This window comes from Dermacentor albipictus, chromosome 5 (genome assembly GCF_038994185.2).
Source record: "Dermacentor albipictus isolate Rhodes 1998 colony chromosome 5, USDA_Dalb.pri_finalv2, whole genome shotgun sequence".
NCBI classification, from domain to species: Eukaryota; Metazoa; Arthropoda; class Arachnida; order Ixodida; family Ixodidae; genus Dermacentor; species Dermacentor albipictus.
The window spans coordinates 117,543,466-117,565,521 of NC_091825.1; the positions used below are offsets into that span (position 1 = coordinate 117,543,466).

Consider the following 22,056-nt stretch of genomic DNA (forward strand, 5'->3'; position numbering starts at 1 on the left):
AAATAATGAGCCAAATGCGCTCCCTGTTCAACGAGCTCCTCAGGAGCCAGGCAGAGGCGATGGTCTCTACACAAGTGCAGGCTGCGATGGCCGCATTACCGCGCCAGGAAGAGCGCGAACGACCCAGAGCACGTCGATCTACCAGCGTAACACGACCCACTCCTTACCCTACAGCGGGCGCTCCGCAAAATCATCAGTAGAACAATGGCGACTAATCTGGTGGTGTGGCAGTGGAACTGTAGAGGGATTGCTCGAAAACGGGGCCTTCTCACGCAGTACATTGCCGCTCAAGATCGTCGACCCGACATTCTCCTACTCCAGGAAACTAACCAAACACCTCATCTTGCAGGCTATACGACGTATAGCCATAATTCTGCACTGGCCATTCTTATTCGTAAAGATATAGCGGCAAATGTTGTCCACAGCACGGAACAGAGCCTCACTGTACGTGTCTTTCCAACTAAAATTGTCAAGAGCAAGGCACAGCCCCACTTATTCATCACAAACGTTTATAGCCCGCCAAAACAGAAAGTAGACTTCTTCAAGGAGGTTGCGAATCTTCGGCCAACGAAGTATTTTGATCATCTAATAGCAGGCGACTTCAACGCGCCACACACTTCATGGGGATACACAAAAAACTCCTCCAAAGGATCCGCACTACTATACCATATGCAACAGGCCCAGCTAACTCTCCTTAACGAGACCGACTCCCCGACGCGGCACGGAAACTCCGTAGAAAGAGATACCACGCCTGATCTCGCCTTCATTAAAGGACGACTGTCAGCGCAATGGGTTAACACGCACGATACTTTAACGAGTGACCATACTGTCATACAGATGTTTCTGCAAATCAAAGGATTTCCAAAACGCCAGCGCAAGCATCGCCTGACGGATTGGAATGAGTTCAGAAAGACACCTGTAGGAGACTTCCAAAACATGCACTTGAAAGATTGGGTAGAGATGGTCAGGCAACGAATCCAGTCACACACGAAGGAAATAATAGAGAAGTGGGAGCAACCAAGCACGGACAGGCATCTTCTTCATCTCTGGGAGGCACGACATGCCCTCATTAAGAGATGGAAAAGAAATAAGCTCAATCGAAAACTGCGCTCACGCATCAACACGCTCAACGAGCAGATCGTCCACTACACTGAACATCTCACTCGGGAGCAGTGGTACGATACGTGCAACAAGCTCAATGACACATTGAATATGAGCTCCACGTGGAATCTCATCCGATCACTCATTGACCCAACCCAGACAAAGACGGAAACGTCCCATAAGCTCCGAAAGCTGCTCGAAACATTTGAGCATACCGATGACCTATTCAACGAGCTTATAACAACACACATTGCGGATCCAGTGCAACCACAGTATGCCGACTACAAAAGTGCAGAGCCAGAAAATGAGGGTCTCACCGGCCCAATCACATTAGCGGAACTACAGCGTGCCTTAGCAGAAGCAAAGCCGAATAAAGCGCCAGGACCAGACCAAATTACGACAACACAGCTCCGCAACCTTACAGAAGCCGATCATGCATTCCTACTTCAGGAAATTAACAATGTGTGGGACACGGGCAGCTTGCCAGAAGAGTGGAAGACAGCCAGCATCATTTTCATTCCGAAGCCTGGCAAGCCCCAAGCCATAGCGAATCTGCGTCCAATATCGCTAACATCATGCGTCGGCAAGCTAATGGAGCGCATCGTGCTTAACAGACTTCTAATTCACCTTGAGCAATCACAACACCTACCCCATAATTTGATTGGATACAGACATCACTTATCTACTCAAGACGTTCTACTGCAGCTACACGAAGAAATCACGAAGGAAACAAGCAGCGCTCAACTTAAAGCTATTCTTGCCATAGACCTCAAGAAAGCTTTTGACTACGTTAACCACGATGCTATGCTGCAAGAGCTCGAAGCTACTGGCTGCGGAACCAAGCTTTATAACTATATTAGGGACTTCTTACGGAGTCGCACGTACACGCTACGAGTAGGCGACATCACCTCACAACAGTATCCCCATCCGCAGAGAGGTATCCCGCAGGGTTCCGTGATCTCTCCCACTCTCTTTAATCTTGCCATGTGCGTAGTCCATAGAGCGCTACGAGACATCCCCGACATCAAATATTCGATCTACGCAGATGATATCACCATCTGGATCAACACGGGTTCGCCAGGGCATATCCAAGAAACTCTCCAACAGGCTATGAACAGGGTGCATGAGGCTGCTCAAACTATTGGCCTTAGATGTGCGCCGGAAAAATCTGAATTGCTACTGGTCCATCACAAAAGATGGAGACCGCCCACCATACAAATTGTAAACGGAGGCGTGCCCATTTCCCAACCAAAATGTATTAAGGTACTCGGTCTCCACATCCAGAAAGATGGAGGTCCCGCTGCGACGGTGCATCACCTGCTCAGACAAGGAGAACAGGTGCTGCACATGATGCGTAGGGTCTCCAACCGAGCAAATGGAGTGAAAGAGGCGGATATGCTTCAACTAACAAACGCACTAATTATGTCGCGCCTGCGCTATCACCTGCCCTATACCAATCTCCGCAAGCAAGATATCAATCGCCTTGATGCGCTCATCAGGAAGGCGACAAAGCTGGCCATCGGCATCCCGTTTAGTGCCAGCACTAAGCTCCTACTTGACATCGGGTGCCATAACACGGTGGCGGAACTAGTCAGCATTCATCGTCGTCGCCAAGAACTGCGTTTGCAGCGCACGTGTCACGTTACGCACATCCTCCACAGCATCGGCCATCATCCAGAAGCTGCGCCCCTTCTGAACACGCGCCCACTACCCCCGAAACAACGCGAACTTCTAACCATAGCTCCACTGCCACGCCACATGAATCCAGAACGAGGCAAGGAAAGGCGACGACAGCGAGTGGCCTACTTCAAGAGGTACACGGCAAGACACCCTGACGGCATATACTTGTACGCTGATGCTAGCGTTGGTGCACGGGGCTCCGCTATAGCAGTCGTGAATAACGACCTCCAAACTGTGCATACGGAGGTACTCTCGGAGACAGATCCGACCTTAGCGGAACTGACAGCCATCGCAACTGCGATCAAACACATGCCCCCTAGTAACTCAGCCTACCCAAGAATCATATTTACCGACTCCATGGCGGCTTGCAGGAAATTGTTGCACAATGATCTCCCTGCCCACACTTCGACATTTATTCAAGAGCACCTTCAGGGTCCTCTAGAAATCATCTGGATACCTGGTCATGACGGACTGCCGGGAAATGAAAGAGCTAATCAGCTCGCCTGCGAGACTTTGAACCAGGCACCCTGCATTCCGCGACCAACCCAGACGAAAAGGTGGGCTCCCCTGCTTCTGCGGCCATATCAAGAGGCAAGACGCAAGTTCCCCAAACTCAGCAAAGTGCTCACCCGTGAACAGGGTGTACTGATTCGTCAGGCCCAGACTGAAACACTCCCTACACCAGCGTGAATGCACCTCCTCCGCGGCCTCTTACCTGAAGATCCCCCACCCTGTCGATATTGTGGTGAACACCCGAACACATCCCATATCCTCTGGTCCTGTGGACCACCCCCACCTCCCCTTCCTGCCCCACAAATCTTTCCCCTAAACCCCATGCCGGGTGGCTGAGAGAAGCAGCCAGCGCCGACGACCAACGGTACCTTGCGGCGTTTATCAGTGCTGCACTGAAGAATGCCGCAAGCGAGGCTCTGGACTGAGGGCCTTTCCACGTTACCACCGAACATGAAAATAAAGTTTTTTCTCTCTCTCTCTGTGTAGACTTGACGGATCGAGTGCGGTATGTACCGAGTGTCTGCGCTCTTCCTTCTACACGGTGACCGTGGTGCGGCATACGTACCCGCTGCTTCTTCTTCCTCCTCTTCTTTACCGTTAATCCGTTTCGGTCGGGCGTGTCCTATACTCTCCGGCTATACGTGCCCGCCGAGCACGGTCTTGCCGCTCTCTTTCGAGCTTGTAAACGAGCGTTGTGATTTACGTCGTTCCAGCATCCCTGCTGCCGCCCGCAGTGAAAACAGGTCTCCCCCGTTAGAGATGCGGGCTTCCTCGGCTCTTCACCCATCCCCCCCCCCTCCCTCCTCCTGCTTTTCCAGCAACATGCGCACGCCAACACCCCCTCGTTGCTTGTCCCCTCCGCGCATGCACTTGTGTGTTGCAAGCTGCGTTCCAAGGGTAAACACACACGCACACACACACGTCCCAGTTTCTTCCTGGAAGAACGGTGCTACAGGCACGCCGCGTTTCGCGTACGTATGTTCGCGAAACGTACATACACGCGGGGGTATACGCGCGCACAAAGCGATGGGAGGCCAGAAGAAACCCGCTCTCCGCGCATTTCCTCGTGCTCCTCGTTAGAGCGCAAATCGATTTAGTGCGCGGCCGTTTTCTTTTTCGACCCGATGGCAATGCGCAAGGCTTTCTTTCTTTCTTTCTTTCTTTCTTTCTTTCTTTCTTTCTTTCTTTCTTTCTTTCTTTCTTTCTCTCTTTCTTTCTTTCTTTCTTTCTTTCTTTCTTTCTGTTGTTATTCTACAACTGTTTGGATCCACGAGGCACAGCGTTGCGTTGTCTGAGGCGAACAGTCGGGAGGGGCTGGAGTGAGAAGAGAGTGGGGGAGGGGGGGAGTAGCATATGAGTTGAAGAGGAAATGTATTAATAATGGAAGAAGTAGCGAGGATCGTTCTGAGAGACCGTTGTGTTGGATGGTTGTTGGATGTGTTGGATGGTTGACGCCCTTCTTCGGATGGTAGACTTGCAACTGAGCCCTTCTTCGGCGTTCAAAACACCGCTCTGTATGAAGCAGAAACTGTCCCATCATCTTTCAAGAGAGGCCGTACGAGTTAAAGAACGTGGCCTATAGCGTTTGTAAAGCCCCGTAGACTGCGTGCGCAGACCCGTTATTGGAGATACTTGACCTTAGTTGATGTTTAAAACGCATATATGCCCGAATTATGTAATTCGGGCTGGTTTTCTTGTTAGCCAAAGCTAACCTAACCTAGCCTGCAAATACGGACAATCTTGCTGCCGCTGAGGCTGCCAGCACCGTTATTTATTTAGGCTGCGTTAGGCCAGCAATAAAAAAAGCTCGAACTATTTCCCAAGAACAAGTTTCATCTTCATCATCATCATCAGCGTGGCTACGCCCACTGCAGGGCAAAGGCCTCTCCAATACTTCTCCAACTACCCCGGTCATGTCCTAATTGTGGCCATGTTGCCCCGGCAAACTTCTTAATCTCATCCACCCACCTAAATTTCTGCCGCCCCCTGCTACGCTTCCCTTCTGTTGGAGTCCAGTCCGTAACCCTTACTGACCATCGGTTATCTTCCCTCCTCATTACGTGCCCTGCCCATGCCCATTTCTTGTTCTTGATTTCAACTAAGATGTCATTCACTCGAGTTTATTCCCTCGCCCGATCTGCTCTCTTCTTATCCCCTTAACGTTACACCCACTATTCTTCTTTCAATATCTCGTTGTGTCGTCCTCTATTTAAGTAGAACCCTTTTCGTAAGCCTCCAGGTTTCTGTCCCGTAGGTCAGTACTGGTGTGACACAGCTGTTATACACTTTTCTCTTGAGGGATAATGGCAACCCGTTGTTCATAATCTGAGAATGCCTGCCAAACGCACCCCAGCCCATTTTTATTCTTATGCTTTAGCTTGCCTTTTTCGTCAATCACTTTGGCAAACTGTGTGTTCGCTGTCTAAATAAACTTGTATTGTTTACTCCGGTGATCTCGCACGAACCGGTTGATTCAGCGCGGACGTGACCGATCGTCGGAGGAAAACGCGTCTATCCGGCAACGCTCGCGAGGAGACTACAGCTCCGGTCACCGTACAGGCGACTCAGCGCAAGTGCAACGCGAGGCATATATACGTTCGCCGCTGTGCATGCACATATATACGTGGTATTCACTCCGGCAGCCCTGAGAAACGATAGTCGAGTGGCTTGCAGAGAGAGAGAGAGAGAGAGAGAGAGAGAGAGCGCTCGTTCGGTTTACGAAAGCATCCGCATCGTTTCCCGTTGCTCGTGTACGTATACGTATGTACGCGTACTCCTACGTCCGCGCAATTTGTCTGCAGTGTAAGGCCGCTTCTTCCGGGATATACGCTGTGCGAAGAAAGGCGCGCGCCTTGTTGCCCTCGCGTCACGCGTATACATCCTTCTTCGCGCGCGGATTTGCACGCTTCGGGGTATACAGCGAACCGTGGTCGTGCGTGCACGTATAGTAGAGCGTGCGCGTCTATTCGACCTGCGAAGAGAAAAAATAAACAAAAAAAAAATGGCTCGAAGAAATTAAGCACACCGCGCAGTGACCACGAGTGTAGCCTCTCCCTTCTTTTGAATGGAAACGGAGGGGAAAAAATATGCGTGGGAAGATGGAGGCCGCGCGGAGGGGGTGTTTCCTCGAAGAAATCGGATGGCCGGTGAGGAAATCTCCCACTGCTCTGGACGGGCGTAGACGAATAGGGCCTGTTTGGTTTGACATATTGTAGAAGGAAATATGGCCGCGGGAAGAGGGGACGCAAATGAAAAGACCGTGGCCTCTCAGATCCCAACGGCGCACCTTTCCATGCGATCGCAGAGGTGACGGCGAAGACCCTATATACATCATCATCATCGTCGTCATCGTCATCATCATTATCATCCTGGTTACGAACCGCAGAGCAAAGGCCTCTCCCATACTTGTCCAACTACCCCGGTCATGTACTAATCGTGGCCATGTCGTCCCTGCAAACTTCTTAATCTCATCCGCCCACCTAACTTTCTGCCGCCCCCTACTACGCTTCCCTTCCCTTGGAATCCAGTCCGTAACCCTTAATGACCATCGGTTATCTTCCCTCCTCTATACAACGTCCTGCCCATGCCCATTTACTTTTCTTGATTTCATCTAAGATGTCATTAATTCGCGTTTGTTCCCTCACCCAGTCTGCTCTTTTCTTATCCCTTAACGTTACACCCATCATTCTTCTTTCCATAGCTCGTTGCGTCATCCCCAATTTAAGTAGAACCTTTTTCGTAAGCCTCCAGGTTCCTGCCCCATATATGCGTGAGCACTGGTAAGACACAGCTTATGACACAGCTTATGTCAGCTGTCTTACTCTTGTTGATTAACTTAGAAAGTTCTGCCAGTTCTATTCTAGCTGTAGGGTTAGAGGCTTTCATACATTGGCGTTTCTTGATCAGATCTTTCGCCTCCTGCGATAGCTTCCTAGTATCCTGTCTAACGGAGTTACCACCGACTTCTATTGTACGCTCCTTAATAATGCCCATAAGATTGTCGTTCATTGCTTCAACCCTAAGGTCCTCTTCCTGAGTGAAAGCCGAATACCTGTTCTGTAGCTTGATCCGGAATTCCTCTATTTTCTCTCTTACCGCTAACTTATTGACCGGCTTCTTATGTACTAGTTTTTTCCGTTCCCTCCTCAGGCCTATAGACTAATTCGATTTCTTACCATCCTATGGTCACTGCAGCGCACCTTGCCGAGCACGTCCACATCTTGTATGATGCCAGGGTTAGCGCAGAGTATAAAGTCTATTTCATTTGTAGTCTCGCCATTCGGGCTCCTCCACGTCCACTTTCGGCTATCCCGCTTGCGGAAGAAGGTATTCATTATCCGCATATTATTGTGTTCTGCAAACTCTTCTAGTAATCCCCTGCTATTCCTTGGGCCTATGCCATATTCCCCCACTGACTTGTCTCCAGCCTGCTTCTTGCCTACCCTGGCATTGAAGTTGCCCATCAGTATAGCGTATTTTGTTTTGACTTTGCCCATCGCCGATTCTAGATCTTCACAGAAGCTTTCGACTTCCTGGTCATCATGACTGATTAAGTTTCACAACAAGACCTGCCACCCTCTCGTTGATGCTATAGGATTCCTGTATGTTACCAGCTATATCCTTATTAATCAGGAATCCGACTCCTAGTTCTCGCCTCTCCGCTAAGCCCCGGCAGCGCAGAACGTGCCCGCTTTTCAGCACTGTATATGCTTCTTTCGTCCTCCTTGCTTCACTGGGCACTATTATATCCCATTTACTGCCCTCTAATTCCTCCAATAGCACTGCTAGACTCGCCTCACTAGATAACGTTCTAGCGTTAAACGTTGCCAGGTTCAGATTCCAATGGCGGCCTGTGCGGAACCAGGGATTCTTAGCACCCTCTACTGCGTCGCATGTCTGACCGCCGTCGTGGTCAGTTGCTTCGCAGCTGCTGGGGACTGAGGGCCGGGGTTTAATTGTTGTGTTCATATAGGAGGTTGTGGCCAAGTACTGCACCAGGGTGGCCGATCCTGCTCTGGTGAGGGTACATACAACGTTGGTATATACAGCGTTTCGTATATAGAGACGTTACTATAGAGATAAGCTTGGCGGTAGCGGTCTACGGGTGATGCAAGCATGGTGAATAGAATACGGTGAATAGATTACCTATACTTTGGCCTTGTGGCTTGAAATGACTTTGTCGCTTTGGAAATGAATCTCATTCAACAAACTATTGCGCTATCAATGCGTCAGCTCTCAATAGTTATGCATGTGCGCAGAACATTGTTGATTTCATGTGCTTAAAAAAAAAAAATCTGCTTTGAAATTAAACTAACGAAAGGCCGATAAAGCGTATCAGTTAACTCCGCAAGAGTGTCTGAAGGCCGCAAGCACCGGAGATTCGACAAATCAGTGTGCTGCCCATGATAGCTGAGATATCACAGAGCCAAAATTTCCTTTAGTAACATTGTTAGGGTACGAAGTGGAAAGGACAAACCTTCCGTTGATGCTATCCGGTCGGGTGGTCTATATACGTACAGCAGCCCGGTAGCGGCGTTGAAGGGTCAGCTAGAATTTTGGATGTTTTATAGAAAGACATTGGAGGCGAAAAGGCCGGGTTTATTAACGAGACTATGCAGCTCGTTGGCAACACTGTCCTACATGAAAGAAAGCAGGTACGAACGAGAAGGATAAAGTAAACGAGGATCTAGTAATTAACTGACCGCGCATGCTCGGTGAGGTACAGGACATCGATCAACCTTACTGGGCCACGCTGTCTCAGTGTCATTAAACAAAACAAGGCAGAGGTCGTTGAACCCACTTCGGCTGACTTCGGCTGAAACCATGCCGGTCCAAGGATTTTGTGGCAATCGCACATGGAACGTATTTACCGCGTGTTTGCTGTGTGCCGTCGGTGCTTCCATCTTTCACCACTGCGGGGCGGTCGCATTGTAATATCCCGGATGAAATGTCGTGTGCAATGTTTCTAAATCAAGCGCCATGACACGGATTTCGACGGTGTTTAATGAACAGAGTGGTCATCGTTTATAGAGGTGTACGCACGCGGACGCCGCAAATACAGAGTGTCTGTAAAGTCATCGTGCACTTTTCACCGGTCACAGGAAATCTACAGAACAAGATAGAAACGTGAAATCTTCACCAAATAAAAGGAAAACTCTCCAAGTTTACGGACCAAGTTTCCGGATAGTATGATCTGCAAGGATGTGCAGAGACAGGTGATGACGCAGCACCACAAGCAGGGCAGCTACGCATCCGCCCACGTCCACGCCATGCAGTCGAGATGTGGACGGTATACACGGAGGAAAGTTCAGTGTGTTCTGTGACTCGCTAGATTCGAATCCGTGACCAAAGTGCCACGTGAATATCGTCGCGTGTACAACGAAGCGACGCTGCATATAGGAATAACATTAATCGGTGGGATAAGCAGTTGAAGGATATGCCGGCAGTTTGTTGGGCAAAGGCCGTTGTGCGGTATAGGCTATCGCTAAGTGACGAGTCCGAGAGCTACCTAAGGAGCCCTAACAAAAAATCTGTGCTTGCGTGTGCTCGACAATTACACCTAAGCAAGACTAACTTGGAGAGTTTTCCTTTTATTTGGTGAATATTTTACAGTTCCACCTCGCTTCGTTCATTTCACGTGACCGGTCAAAAGTGCACCATGGCTTTACGGTGTTAAGAATGGCGAGCTGCAATGCAGGATTACCACCCAATTACGACTGGGGAACAAGACGCGCATCCCCCACTCTCCGTCGCTTCAGCTAGGATGCCTTCGATGAAGCGGGCTTTGTGCTGAAAACCGCCGCCATCCTCTAGCCCCATCGCCGTTGTGACGGAATGAGTTCGGCAGACGAACTATTGTGCCCGAGCTCCCCAGCGCGGACCTGATCTGCTACGTTTGCGCGAGCTGCCGCGGAAAAGCCGTTTTTTGTTGCTTTCCACGCGCCGACAGGGACGCAGGTCAACGAGCTACCCAGAATGGCTCCGAGCTTCCCGGAACGGCTCCCCTCTGACGTCGGCTCCGGACATCGGAATGTGTGTGCCTTTGTGTGCGTAAACTGTTCTGCGGGGCGGCGGCGAATTTGCGATGAAACACGAACGTTCGCCGCCTTGTATCGCCGGCGGACCGAGTGTTTAAAAACTGCTGTTGTGCGGGTGCTCGACACACTTTTTCTTGAGCAGTCATGTTGGACTGACACTTCTCTCGAGCAGTCATGTTAGACTGATATAAATACTGTAAATAAACCCATATTCCTCGTTCTCGATGAGAAGCAGTTCTTCCCTTCATCAACGTCCTCAGCGTGGATAAGTTGGACGACGGCATGGGCCAGCTACCTTCGAATTCATGCCGGACTCCAATCTTGACAACGGATCACGAGCAATGGGATTGAGCCCCCAATCCTGACAGCGGACACACTGTACGTAGGAATAAGTTTGTGTTCGCTGTGGTTCGAGTCACATTCGACGCTTTTCGAAGACAATTAGGATGACTATAAAATTGTGGCATCTTGATTAACGTTACAAGCGTGCTTGATGACTGACCGGCGGTGAAATTAATCGAGCCGTCCTCTGGCACTGTAATATACTTGACTGGGCTTATTCCCAGCTGCCCATCAATTCCGGGGCCTGGCTGTTGTGGCGCCAGAAAAAAAAAAAAACAAGAACAACTGACGGAGGCACGTCCGTGCCGCCTGACGAAGGCACCGACGAACGGTACACGTCCAGGAAGCGACGTATCCACGCCTCACGAGAAGAAAGAAGATGAGCCTGATTTATCGTTTATCCCATCACGCCCAGGGGCCGTGTCATCGCTTCCATCGGCGCCGCGAATGGGCTAAGGGTGGAGAGACAATCTCGGTCCCTCGGAGTTCTTTCCTCACTGATCGTGAACCGCAGGGAAGATGGGATCTTCGCAGACAGACAGACAGCCGACGTACGCACTTCGATCCACGCGTGCTCTGCCGGTCCCTCTTCATGTACTGTCAGCGTGCCTCCTTGTTCTTCGCGAAGGTCCCAATTCGCCGGTGGAGGGGAAGCATGCAGTGGTCGCGCGGCGGCGATGTGATGCGGGGTGCGGGCTCGCGCGCGCGCTTTTTCGCGAGTAGCCCCCGCTTCGGCGTTGTGTAATAATGGAAGTCCATCATCCGGGGGAGGGATAGAGCGGGGGCCCCTCGTGAAGGACGACGAACGCCGTAGTCGGCCTGGTCGGCGTCAGCAGGCAGCAGCAGCAGTCTCAGAAGGGGCGGGGAAGAGAACGTGCGTTCTCTCTTTCTCGATGACTTTGGTTGTCTCTCCCTTCCTCCCCCCCCCCTTCGGGGCTTGTTTCCCCCTCGCCTCTGCCACCGCCGCGCCTCCGCCGGCGCTCGCGCGTTTGACAGGTGTGCCGCACGCTGCTTGCACGGCTGCTGCTGCCGCCGCCGCCGGTGCGAGCAGGTTTCCTACGGCGGCTCTGGCTCGGCCGGGGCGAACAAGTGGCCCCTGTAATTAGAAGGCTGCCCTCCTCCCGTTTTCCCCCCCACCGCCGCCGCCTCGCCCTGCCCGGCCCGCCCGCCTGTGCCTTTCCTCTGCCTCGCGTTCGAGCTTGGCTTTGGCGGCGGTGCTGCCGGCGGCTTTGGGAGGCAATCTCCTCCGGTCCCTCGACGACTTCGGCCGGCCGAGCCGGCGGCGGCGGCGGTCGTAGCGCTTGGCTTCTGCGCTGTGTGTGCGTGTATGCGTGAGCGTGGGAGAGGGAGCGCCTCGACCATTGTGCCGTCGCGGCTACTTGCGTGCGCGCGCGCTTGGCCGCCCGGGGAACTGAGTGCTCCTTGCGGCGCGACTCGCCGCGTCAAGTGAGCGTTCGCGTGTCTCCCGCTTCTTCGAGACGACGACGAAGACGTCGAGAGTCGTCGAGAGTCGGCGGCATGTGGCCGGTGTCTTTGTCGCGGCGTCTTTCGGACAACTCTGTCGGGATGTCAAAGAGCCAGGCTGCTTCGAACAAGGCGACGACGTTGGACGTGGGACAGCGACGCGCCTTTCACGTCCCTTGATTTACGAGAGAGAGAGAGAGAACGAAGAGTGGGGGAACCCCGGAGGAAAGCGAAGCGGCCCGGGTTGAGGCGTGCCGTCTCGGTGTATCGACTGCCGCATCAGCTGTTTCGGAGTGTTTGTCCGGTCGTATCGGATTACCGCGCCCTGCAAGGCGTATGTTTCGTCGGTGTGTCCAGTTCACGTGTTACCGTTTTGGAGTTTCATCGTGACAACACTGTTGCTTTCACCGTCTTCCCCTTTGTTGCTTTTATTTTTAATTCATTCTTTTTTCTCGCATCGATTGCTGTTTGCTCGGCGATGATCTGCAACACCCGTGTTTTGAGTTCTTCCGCCGAGACGTGCACCGTGACCACTGCTGCCGATTGCTCTTCGTTCGCGTCGCATGAACTTCACCTCCCGTAGAAGGATTACTACTTCGTCCTCTGAAAACAGTGTGTACTTCTCTGTTCTGACACCGTCTCCTGCGTTCTGACCGTCCAGGTATAATTGTTACCTTCGTGTGTGCTCGTGTTACGTTTCTTCGAGTTCAGCGCGCTGATCTGCGGTTGCTTCGACAAGGCCGCGTGCGACGTGCCTACCGAGAGACGCCATGTCGACTACGGTCATGGGTCGGCAGACGACAATCGCCGGTACCGTCCCGGCCAGCAAGGTTCTGGTGTGTCGCCAGTGGTGGAAAGTGTGCTGGGTGTACGGCGACCAGTACAAGCAGTACCGGGAATTGTACGGCCGGAAGACGACTACCACAGTGCGCATGCAGCAGACGACGTGAGTATGTGCGCATGCGCGCATGTCTTTCACGACGCTCCGTGGTGACTCGCTCTCTGCACGCTGAGACACGTACTTCCGGCCGCGGGGCATCCGCGGGTCCTTTACAAAATCGGTATGGTAAAAGAGTACGCATTTGGGCTGGTTGGTTCATGATTACGAGCAATAAAAACAGCGCTAAACGACGGGACGAGTGAAGGGACACAGACAACGGCGCCGTTGTCTGTGTCCCTTCACTCGTCCCGTCGTTTAGCGCTGTTTTTATTGCTCGGTATGGTAATTGCGTCGCGTTACTGTTGACATTCAGTTGCGTTTACGTTGACCTCTATCTGTTGAAACTCAATTGAACATCGTACATGGTTTCATTGAAAGAGGGGGCTTGCAATCAAGGGGAGTGAAAAGCAGGTGGGAAAACAACTCTTACGTAGTTCAGCATAGAAATTCTGTTGTGTTTCTGCTGGCACGTTTTGCTGCCTTCACTGGTAAGCACTGTACGCACAGTCAAACACAAAAGTTCATGGACCACGGGATCCCAGATAACGTTCCATTTCCGAGCAGCCTTTAAGAGTACAGTCAGCAAAACTGTACAGTACAATGTTGTTCACACGTACTGGTAGAGGCTGTAAAAGCGAATATTGGGCTGCGTTGTGAGGCTGCGCGGATATTCAGTTTTTCTTTTCTCAGATTTCGTGTTCCGTAAAATTTTGTGGTTGACTGTGCGTGTGTTGCTGCCTTCGTCCAGTTGTCGTGCGCGCATGTTGTTGATTATGAACCAGCTGGCCCGACACTATATATTCTTGTGGCCTTCAATGGACATCTTGTTGAGATGCAATTGAATAACGTACATTGCTTTTGCGAGGGACAGCGTGCTCTTGTTCGATGGTTGTGAATACTCTGGATCGGTCCTGTTTTATTCGCAACATTAATTAGCGCAGTGGCGGCGAGGTCATTCATGTCTAGCCCGGCGCTTACACGTGCTGCCGCGGCCTACATTGCAAGAGTGAGTTAGGAATGTTGATGAAGCGAACACCCAAGTCGAAATTAGATATGAGCCTTTCTTTATTCTTTTTTGTTTTAGAACAGCAATACACGGCTCCACCCTACTTGACCCTCCGCAGTGCGCCCTTTTTCCTAGCTTTATTTCTTTCTGTTTCTTTCTAACAGCCGCGCTATAGTTACACTGTTTCGACGACTGTTCCGCGCTTTGAGTCACACGAATGACAGGCACTATATTTATGGCCGTGCCCTCCTTCGCACGACGATGCAAACTGGAACATAGTGCCAGGAACTGTGTCAGTTGGCTACGTAAACTTCTTTTTCTTGCGGCAGGTGCTTCTGCGGTGAGCAGCTGTAATGAGCAGCTGCCGTTCGTGCTAAGGTGTGGTCTCGAGCGAAAATGGTAATTGGATTCGGATCGGGAAGCTAGCAAGGAAGGCTGCGGTACAGCGTTTAAGCGAAGCGCTGGCGTCTGTGTTTTCGTGTACATGTTAGTTTCTTTATTTGTCTTCAGTTGTCTAGCGTCCTGCCTTTATTATAGGCGGTGTCCAAATCCGTGCCCCCAAGCAATGGATCTATCTAAACAATATAAACAGATCTCTAAGGCTATTCTTTTGCTAACTGCTTGCACCGGAAGCAATTTGGGTTAGGGAAAGACGTCATTGACGCCGTGTTTTAGACATCACTTGTTTGACAAGAGTATGCGGCGCTGTAGTGGAAGTTACGAGACTGAGCAGGCTACGCTTTTGATTGGACCCCCTCGCTTCGGGTTCGTGTCAGGACTTGATGTAATTGTTTGTCATAGTTGCGTGCATGTAGTCAGAAATGGCAGAATGAAACTGAAACATCCCACCAGCGGTGTTATATAACCTTGCTAAATCACTGTTGGGCCCCTCTTTCTAGCGTGTTCACCGCAGCGTTCTCTGCGTTTGACAATGTCCCCGCATGCGTTTTTGAGAGCCGTCAAGAGAGAAACGGCCAAGTTCGCGATGAATATTGCGTCAGTGCAACCTTCCTTGAAAACAGGTAGCCACTTTTATCGTATACATCGCCCACCGCACAATCATCGGTGCAGCTAAGTTAGTCATACTCATCTAAGTTAGTCATGCTCCTCCCGTGCATTGCCCATCATACAGTCCTCATTGACTATACGTGCACACGACCCTCCCAAGCATCCGAACCCTTCCAGCAAACATTCCTCTCAGAAACACCAGCATTATTATCCCATGACTTGAGGCTCAGGAGCAGCTTTGCGTGACATTCACTCTTGCGGTGCGAAGGGGTCGCAAAAAATTGTTAAGCGCTTCGCGAAGCCATCAGTTTACTAAACGCTGTGGACGTTCGTGTCGCAAAGAGATTTCTTTTTCTCTCTCTCTCTCGGACCCCGTCGGAGCCGCCGCCTGGCTCTGCGCGCCTTCGCGGGGCCACGGCCGACCATTATACGTGCGCGCCCGGCTCGTGCAAGCGAATAACCCCAGCACGCGCTAATGAAGCAGCGTATACGCGCCAACGCCGTGGTCAAAGCAAAGACCCGCGCATCAGCAAACTCGCCTCGTCTCTCGGGCACACAAAAGGGCCGTGCCTCTCCGCGGAGACAACGAGTGCATATTCTATGAACGCGGGCTGGCTCGCGCCGAACGCTACCCAGCCGCCGCGCGGGACGCCTCGAGAATTCATTAGCATCTCGGCGCCTGTTGTGCACAGGCTGCCGGCGGAGCGGCCTGCCGGCGCGGCTAATAATCGTCGCTGCGGCTGTTAAAGCGAAAACGCTTGAGGTCGATGCTGCTATACCGGCTGCCCAGAGCGCGCTTGATGCGCATGCGCGTGGCCTCCTCCTCTCCCCCTCCCCCTCCCACCGCCATGCTACGGTCTGGCTGATCCGCATATACGTACGCGGTCTCACTGAAAACCGTGCAACACTGGGCGTGCAACCCTGAAGCTTGCGAGAGCCAATCGGGAGACGAGTTCGCGAGCCTGCAGCCCTCTAGTGGCGGTGGTTGTCGTCGTCGTCGTCCTCATCATCATTGTCACCATCTCAACCACTAGTACTACTGACACTACTACTACTACTACTACTACTACTGCTACTACTACTACTACTACTACTACTACTACTACTACTACTACTACTACTACTACTAAAGTCAGTCGATTCCGCAAATTTCCCGATCTCGTCACACCGCGTTATCTATTTCTGCTGCCCTCGACTGCGTGTTTAACTTCCTTCCCTTTTTTGGCAACCGAGTCGGTTAACGTGTTCTACGTGTTCTACGTGTTCTAACGTGTTAACCACGTGTTCTACCGTCTGTTCTAGCTACGCTCTGCACACGTGACCTTCTTCGCACTGATCTCAACTGTGGAGTACACAAGTGCACGCGTGTGCGCTCTCTAATCCGTACCGCCGCCTTCCCGTCTGGCAAAAACGCCAAAGGAGGGAATGCATCGCCACTCCGCTTCTTTCGCTGCTCGCCCCTTGAACTGAAGTCGTGACCGCGGGCAACGTTTGACAGCTTGCCTAAGAGCATTAATCTTGTCTTCGGAGATGATCTATACGCTGGTTCGAAAATTTATTTTGCTTTCACGTGAAAGGGACAGCAGCGCCGCCGCATCTTCGTGATGTAAGTCTCCGCAACTTGCTGGATATATATCTATATATTCAGTGGACGGTCTATCATTCGCAGCTTGCAGACTTACGGCCGTACACTTTCAGTCGAGTACTGTCTATAGAGTGTCGTATATACCGTGTTTAAACCGGAAATGCCTATATAGGGATGCAAAGCAAATACCTTTAGCATGCACGCGCGCGTCTATGAGGCGTACGTGCGTTTTGCGTGTTTGCGCGATTGCTGTGTGCATCATATAGTTTTCACCCAGCGCCTGCAGCATATAGCGTGCCAGGCCGTTATCAAAGCTAACACCTGTGCAAATTCTCGGTAAGGTCGGCAAATGCAGGCGTCTTCGTTGCCGAAATCCATTAGCAAAGATCGCACGTTCGCGACTAGCCAACGCCTTTCCCGTCGCGCCTGTTTGGCGATTTCGATTGGCCAGCGCGTGACTTCCGACCAGTCTCGCCGGGGTTCTTGCATGCAGAAAGTATGCGCTCTCGTAAACTTAATCAGGAGGTCGAACTGGTACAAGTTAGTATCGATTCGTGTCGAACATTTAGTGCTGAATTCAGACGAAGACGTAGGTAGAGAACACGCCACGAGCGTTTAGTATCATCCGAAGGTTTATTGCGTATAGACGGGCATTTAAACCTATAAACTCGTCCGCTCTTGTCTTTTGCTACGCCTCATCAGCTCCGTGCATCGAGGTGAACGCTGGGTTTTTTATGTCAGCCAATCAGCAACGAGAGCCGCTTGCGCGTTCTGTAAGGATGGTGCAGGGCGGCTCGCCTATTGTGCTCCACTTATCCCTACGTGAAGCTCCTCTTATCCCTCCTTGAAGTCGGCATCGCGCGGAGGATGACCGCAGGCGTACGGTACATGAACCCTTGCTCCGGTTCTCTTCTCTGGTTGACTGACGCGACACAGCTACGTACTTCGCGGGGATGGTGGGAGGGAGCATATCTTCCGCTATGCTGCACGGAACTGGCGTATAGAGTACGACAGCTCGAGCCTTTTTCTGAGCGTCGCCCGACGGCGGATAAGCCAGGCGTGACTATCGGCCGACGGGCAAAACAGCTACGTGGCCTCCTCTGCTGCTCTTTCTTTATCCGCTCAGACAAAAAAAGGGCACCCCGTCAAAGCCGCCGAAAATGTCTCGCCCGTTTATCCCACCGCGAGGCATCACTTCGCTTCCTCCCCCTCCCCCCTCGGGAGGGTCTCACTCCTGTATGAGACCCGTCTCCGCAGCGCTATGGTGGCTAGAAGGGAGCATAGCAGCGCGAGACGCACACGAGCGCGGCTAACGTATACGCATGCGCACCAGGAAGAGACCGGGCGAAGTCTTTTGAAACATCCGCCATGGATGTCGTTGCGGCGCAGCAGAACCTTTCAGCGCGGTGTATTGTTGCCGGACGATTGCACTCGAATAGCACACGACGTCTCGGTCGTCGTGGGTCGGGACACCATAGGCCGCTGGGGCGGCGCGCAGGGCCCACGGGCGGAGGAACGTGGACCAGACGGACGGCATTTCTGGTCGGGTGTGGTGCCTGTGTGTCTCTCTGGTCCTGCTCGCCTTCGTCGCGTACGTATGTTGCCCGCGTGGCCCGGCTAATAGTTTTTTTTTTCCCCGAGATTAGCTCCGCAAGAAAGAGAGAGAGAGAGAGAGAGGCTGACGTCTGCAGGTTCGTTCGTGGGCGCGGTAGTTTCAAGGAACACGCGGCCAACGAAGCGTACTGAGGGTATGGAAGATCCACCTTGTGACTGGAGGGGGGACGAGAAACGCGATGACGAGCTGCTCCTGTGGACCTGTCAGTCATGATCATCTGTATAGAGACCCTTTAGTGGCCATGCGCTGTACGTTATACAGGCGGGAAAACTTCCGGCACCAAGTTTTTTGACGGCCAGCTTAGCTTCGACAGCCGAGATTTCAAAAAAATAAAGCGATGAAATGACTTCTGCGACCTTTTAGCAACGACCTTTCATAAACGAAGAACAGCGCTTACGCTGCGCTGTTCAAGTGACGTCATATAAAGACGATTAAACTTTGTGTATGTTTGCTGATATCGTTATTTGGTTCTGTGTTGACGAGCTCTTCCACGGTGAGCAATAAACTTGCGGAATTGTGGAAGAAAAAAATTTAGCTGCGAAGCAGCTTGACGCTGTTTCTCTTCCCTAAGCGAAGCGCAAGGGTGGCGCCATCTTGCATGATGTTCGAAAGCGACATGTTGGTTGTCGCGCGAAATTGCGCGGAGCAATTAGTACGCAAATGGCGTGGAGGGTTGTCTGTAGCGGATCGATAGTGCGACGGGCACGATTAGCGCCGAATGCGACATCAACATGTCTTCGCTGTAGAATGTGTATCGGTGGGTCGGGGTGTCGGTGTTGCTTACGGCGGCGTTAATTAGCCCAGCCGTGGATGACCTCCTTTTATTTTTTTCAACTGTAACGCAACGAATATTTGTCCAAGATCTTGCAGTCGGTACGTCATTAGGATGCTGAGCACCTGCCTCGTTTTTGTTTCTATGCATTTCGGGCAATCACGCCTTCATTTACCGGAGCAGGAATAGCGCACCGCATCTGCGAACGTAATCGTAACTTTAGCAATTAATGGACTGACCACCGTATTCCGGGCACTGGTGCATAGCAAAAGAACCGGCATCGCATTTCTCAAAACGTTCCAGTACTTCGCTCCGAAAGTATCTTGCCTTAGCACGTGTTTTCCCTTTGCAGGAACATAGGCTATGCTAGTTTGTACCATTTTAACAATAGTGAAATTTCGTTACTGTTGGACCTCATCCCTGTTTGCGTTTCCTGGTGCCTATGCAACAGTTCTCTCTCTCTCTCTCTCTCCGTGCGCCCGCATGTGTGTATGTGTGTGTGTGTGTGTGTGTGTGTGTGTGTGTGTGTGTGTGTGTGTGTGTGTGTGTGTGTGTGTGTGTGTTTCATCTCGTCTGCAACTCAACACCAAGAGTATATGATCGAGATTAGGATGCCACGGTAACATCTCTCTCTATAGCTAATCATTATGCTCGGCATTTCTTTTTCTCTCTCACTCTCTCTAGTCATTCCCAGCCACACCTGCTGTGTCACGGCGTCCTTTTGTAGTCTCGCAGTAATGACTCAGTTGACTGCCACGTCACAGGCCCATCAGGTGCTCGTGAATTCTTGAGGGCGGTACCCGAGTGCCGCGACTCCTTTGTGTGACCGCTCACAAAGGCTCCCTAATGCGACCTTGGCGGACGCGGACTGGCATGCCGAAAATGGCGGGCGTCTACGCCATCTAAAAGAGTGGACGGGTTAAGTCGAGGGAACGACATGCGAAGAAGTGCTTCCGCATCTTCTACATGAATACGTGCTCCATAGTCTGTACTCACAGTTCGCGTCCTCACTGAGTACGGCCCCGTGCGAGAACACTAATTATATTTGACTTATACAGCCGGTCGTCCAGGGTTCTGTTGAAGCTGTCGGCGGTCAATTCGTCTAGACGGGCCATTCGTGGATTGCAGTGTCCTTTTCGCGCATACTATGGTTAAAGTTCGCGCAGCTCTTTCTTAAAAGCCGTTCCTATGCGTGCTGGCGCTGTAAGCTGGTGCATATTTCGGAACGGATTATCAGGAAGGCAAGTTAGAAGGATGTACTAAAAGTGCTTCGCTTAGGCCGACCTTCCCGTGCTCCTTAGATATCATTATATTTGTTTCGCTTAGTTACAAAGGCCTCAAGTGAAGCCTGCGCTGCGAAAGTTATCTGATGCGAAGTCTGATATGAGGCACTGAGAGAACAGAAGGTCGTGGAAGCACAAAGAATGATTAATTGCCTCAGGTGCTCGATCAATGTATCACAGATAAGAAAAAAAAAAGATGATCATAGTGAGGGGAGGCGAGTGGAAAAATTTCACCATGTTAGTGTTAGAGAAGACGATCCGAGAGAGTGACAGAGAGAGAGAGAGAGAGAGAGAGAGAGAGAGAGAGAGAGTTGAATAAATTAGAGGTAACGCGGGGAGATGAAACTGAAATGTGACGAGTGAGCTGTACAAATGCGGATGCCAGTGAAGATTTTAACGGCACGTTTGTGAACGTAAAAGTGCTATTGCTCGTTGCGCTATATAGTGCGTACCGCAAAGTGTGGCGCTCGAAAAAGCCAAATTATTGTAATTTTTCTTTTGAAGCGTTTATTGACCGAAACAAGAATTATGCAAGAAGCTATATAAGCGGTGAACGGAACGACTGTCATCTAAACCGTGCTTGGATAGCTATTTCAATGCTTGGTATCTATTGTGATTGCATAATTGATTGATTGATTGTGATTTTTTATTGAAGTGCCTTTTTATTGTTGCTATTGTCACCGGGATCATCGTTGTCGCTGTTGTTTTCTCACACATCCTGATATAGGATGCAAGAGTGATTATTAATCAGGTCATGAGTCAGGAGTCACCGACCGCCGCATGGCGTTGCACGTCTGTTTTTTTTTTTTTTTCAAACTATGCACTGTATATGCCCTCAGGGCTACAGTTCCGCGCGGGCGAGACCGCTAGGAGACGTCTAGGAGACGTCATCCCGTATACGTGCCTTAGCTCTGCCAAACATCATCGCGATAACTGGACCCCCCACGGTGGCCGGCGTCGGCGGCCGGTGGGGCTTCTCCACATCGCATCGAGGCGCCGATGATCGGTGAACCCGCAGAGAGGCGGATCGAATGCCGATAGATTTTTCTTTTTCTTTACCTCTTTTTTTTTTGCTTGCGCTTGCGCGTTTGTTTGGCGGCTGTAAGAAAAGGGGTGGAGGGTTGGGGGTGGGGTACGGGGCAGGGGCTGAAATTAGAGGTGGCAGTGAAACGAGGTTTCGCTTGATCGAGTGGCTTTAATTTCCGCCACGTTCTCACCCCAGGAGGCGCAAACGCGCAAGGGGGCCATTTCATCGAACGCCAAAAAAAAAAAAAAAAACCTCCGTCAGCTGCTTCTGTTCTTGTGGTAATTTTAGTGATGGTGGCCAGAGTAGGGGAATAGAGGGACAGAGAGAGAGAGGTTTGGGGCGAGAGTGTTGACTGAGATCGTTAATCCGTTTGTAATGGTTCGAAAACTACGCGGCGCGAAAGTGGCCTGTCCCGATTGGCGTAACAAATGAGTTAATAATTGTAATTGAGCGCCGATGTCATATTTCGCTCCCCCCCCCCCCCCCCGTCCCTATACTCTTTGTTAGATCTTGTGACAGGAGAGGAGGTGACTTTCCGTTTCGCATTATTAATATGTGTAAGGTGCTGGCTCCGCAAGCGTGTTATGAACCTAAAAAAAAAAAAAAAAGACGTGCGAACCGGTGGTTAAAGGCTGTTTATTTGGAACCTCAAGCTGTCTTCCCCGTCTTGTCTGTTCGCGTAA

The 22,056-nt window shown here is 51.3% G+C and overlaps 1 protein-coding gene across 3 annotated transcripts in view; it reads left to right on the forward strand.

The window, feature by feature from the left end:
• The window catches only part of LOC135916130 (prickle planar cell polarity protein 3-like), a 432,933-nt gene that overhangs the window by 330,714 nt on the left and 80,163 nt on the right, over positions 1-22,056 (forward strand). Inside the window, exon 1 of one of the 3 annotated variants that reach the window (XM_065449390.1) lies at positions 11,745-13,083. The exons of the other annotated variants lie outside the window; for them this stretch is intronic. Within the exon in view, the coding sequence (XP_065305462.1) occupies positions 12,908-13,083 (176 nt within the window). The 5' untranslated portion in view covers positions 11,745-12,907. Of the gene's footprint in view, positions 1-11,744; positions 13,084-22,056 lie in introns of those variants that run through there. 3 annotated transcript variants of the gene reach the window in all.